This window comes from Polistes canadensis, unplaced genomic scaffold (assembly GCF_001313835.1).
Source record: "Polistes canadensis isolate GaletaPanama2010 unplaced genomic scaffold, ASM131383v1 scaffold_336, whole genome shotgun sequence".
NCBI classification, from domain to species: Eukaryota; Metazoa; Arthropoda; class Insecta; order Hymenoptera; family Vespidae; genus Polistes; species Polistes canadensis.
Window position 1 is genome coordinate 116,587 of NW_014569883.1, and position 3,196 is coordinate 119,782.

At 30.0% G+C, this 3,196-nt stretch overlaps 1 protein-coding gene across 1 annotated transcript in view; it reads left to right on the forward strand.

Annotated features, from left to right (window-relative positions):
• LOC106791721 overlaps positions 1 to 2,011 on the forward strand; it is a 4,374-nt gene extending 2,363 nt beyond the window's left edge. Inside the window, exons 3-4 of the mRNA XM_014757587.1 lie at positions 550 to 866; positions 1,460 to 2,011. Coding sequence (XP_014613073.1) covers positions 550 to 866; positions 1,460 to 2,011 — 869 coding nt within the window. The remainder of the gene's footprint in view (positions 1 to 549; positions 867 to 1,459) is intronic.
• The last annotated feature ends 1,185 nt before the right edge of the window (positions 2,012 to 3,196 follow it).

Consider the following 3,196-nt stretch of genomic DNA (forward strand, 5'->3'; position numbering starts at 1 on the left):
CTTCAAACTAGAAACTGGACGAAGGAAAAAGAAAAAAATTGAAATTTGGATTTTTGGCAACGTTTTTAGCAAGAACATTCAAATTTCGCTACAATTTGCAYCACATTTTGGTTTCTTAAAATTCGATTTTATGAAAAAAAACGAAAATCCTTGGTCCAAGTCCTTGTCAATAGTATCACGAAGACGCGTAGCAAATTTCATGAAAATCGGTTAAATAATTATCGAGAAATCTTGACAACTGACTTTAGAAAAAGCGTTTTGAGAAAAACGCGTTTAAAGATTTGAGTGGTGGAGTGCAACTTCCCAAGGCTCTATCTTTAAAACTACTACTCCTATCGACTTCAAAATTCAATACAATATTCCAGATGAGTTGTAGAATTGAAAAAGATAAAAAAAAATTTTGTTTGAAAGTCCCAAACTCATGTAACCCCTTAAGTCTTAATCCGTTATAATTTGAATACTGAACAAAACTATTATTATATACACATGTATATAATAAAAAATATAAAAAAATATATATAATAATACATAATAATTTTTTGTTCAAAGGTTATTCCTATATTGACGCAAATGGAATACTACAAACAGTATCATACACCGCGGATGATCAAAATGGTTTTAGAGTTAGTGCAAGTAATCTTCCGCAAGTACCTAAAAACGATCACGACGATTTAATCCAACAAGATGACACCCCGGAAGTAGCCTTAGCTAAACGAAATCACTTAGAGGAATTGCAGAAATCTCAGTTAAACGATCGACCAAACTGGAACGATCGGAATATCCTATCTTATAAGATCTTACCACCGTATGTCAGTTACGCACAGTTAAAACCAACCGAGAACAAGATAGTCGAACGAGAAATTCAGGTAAAATCCACATTCTCCTCGTCTACTCAGTGTTTCTCAAATTATTTTCTATTTTATAAAGAGATAAAAACAAAACACGATATTATATAAACAAAACGTATAATTCATTTATTTCTCTAAACAAATCAATTCAATTCTCATTGAATGGGTTGAATCAAAAATGTTCGATGCATTTTTAAATTTGACAACAAAAAATAACAATACATTATACAATTTATAATACAATAAACACACGAACACTAATAATTCATTCTAATTAAATTTATACATATATTTTTTGGTATTATCATGCAATAAGGAAGATACATAAATTTGAGAGACACTGGTGAACCGAAAAAAAGAAAAATAAAAAAAATAATCGATATATATCGATACTATGTGGAAAGAACCCTAATAATTCATTCTAATAAAATCTATACATATATTTTTTGGTATTATCATGCAATAAGGAAGAAACAAAAATTTGAGAGACACTGGTGAACCGAAAAAAATAAAAATAAAAAAAATAATCGATATATGTCGATACTATGTGGAAAGAGTAGAGAATTTAATTTATTTATTGAAATACTTATTGCGCGTGTGTCCGTATACAGAGCACGAAAAATCCATTCGTACTATCTCAAGCGGAAGCTGACAAGATTCAAGTACCCAAGCCGGATCCAACGCTTTTTCAACGAGTTAGTTCCCCCTCAAGCTCGTTGAACGTTCAGGACACCTTGGGAAAGGATGAAGATGAGAATGAGGAACAAAAGGAAGGACTACGACAATCGGATGATAATCCGAATGCTGCTTTACAGATCGGAAAATTCCTAGAATTGGCAAACGTTCATAGGAGGACAACAACAGCAACTGCAGCAGCAACTGCAGCAACAGCAGCAGTGGCGTTGCCAGCCCCATACGTGTTCCCTGTTTTACCATACAGGTTACTTCACAGTTCCCTTCATCATACTCAGGATTCCTTAGGACAATACGATTATAGTTATACTGGTGATTCAAGTGCTAAAACCGAATCAAGATCTTTGGATGGTACCACGAGGGGTGCTTACAGTTATATCGATCCAAATGGTATTTTACAACAAGTACATTACATTGCTGATCATAACGGATTTCGAGTACTTGCTACTAATCTACCGGAAGCAAAATAAATGATATAGATATTTAAACGTTATCAATTTATATCCAATAGTAAACAACAATAATATAATAATACAACAACAAAAATTACAAGAGGGGTCTAGCTAGCGTATGCATAAATTATTTTAATATCAAACTAAATTATAATATTACGTGCCCCTTTTTTTTATTATGGATTTTTAAAAAGATATAATAGTTTCTATCTGAATATTTATCTTGTTAATGAAAAAACGTTTCGTTAAAATAATTGTATATCGTATATCACGATGTAATTACAATTTTACAATCAGATTTTGAAAATATGATTAATTACAATTAGTATTTTGGAATAATTGATAAATTAGGTTTAAGAATAATTTGAATTTTTTGTAAAGTATACATTTTTTCAAACCTGTACACCTCTATCATCATCGTCATTATCATCATCATCATCATCGTTGTCATAATCATTTTTATTTTATTTTATTTTACCTTTTATTTCTTCTAATTAAATTTATACTAAAAATATTATAAAAGATTAATTATCAAAATCGGATCAGATTAACTAAAACCTTTTCTCTTTTATTGTATCGAATCTATTTTCCTCTAATGAGAAATAAACATAATGTCAATGTTTCACACATTTTCATAGAACAATATGGATAATTATTATCATTGGTTGAACGTTGAATTAACGTGGAAATGCCACAGGCGATAACGAAATGGAACACTCTCGAAAATAGTTTAACATTATCGATCTATCTGTCTCACTCTCTCTCTCTCTCTCTCTCTCTCTCTCTCTCTCTCATTCTCTCTCTTTCTCTCTCTCTCTCTTTTGTTCTTGTTTTCATTCTCGGTGTTCACGTTGGAAATACTACAGGTGTTTCTATGTGAACGATCAGATTCTAGAAAATGAATTAATTTCTTAAAAAAAAAAGAACAAACTTATTGTTAGTAAAAATTAAACGAAAAACTATATGAGCTGTTTATTTTGAAAGTTGCATAAGTCACTTTTTCAAAAAAAAACCGAGTTAATGGCAACACTAATTACAAGTGAACGGTATCTTTTCATTTTCAATTAAAAAAAAAAAAAAAGTGACTTATGCCATATTCAAAATAAACGGCTCATATTATAAAATTGTATATAAATGATATCTTTTAATCTATATATTATATATATACTTAATTAATTTTACTTTCATTATTATTTGAAGTAA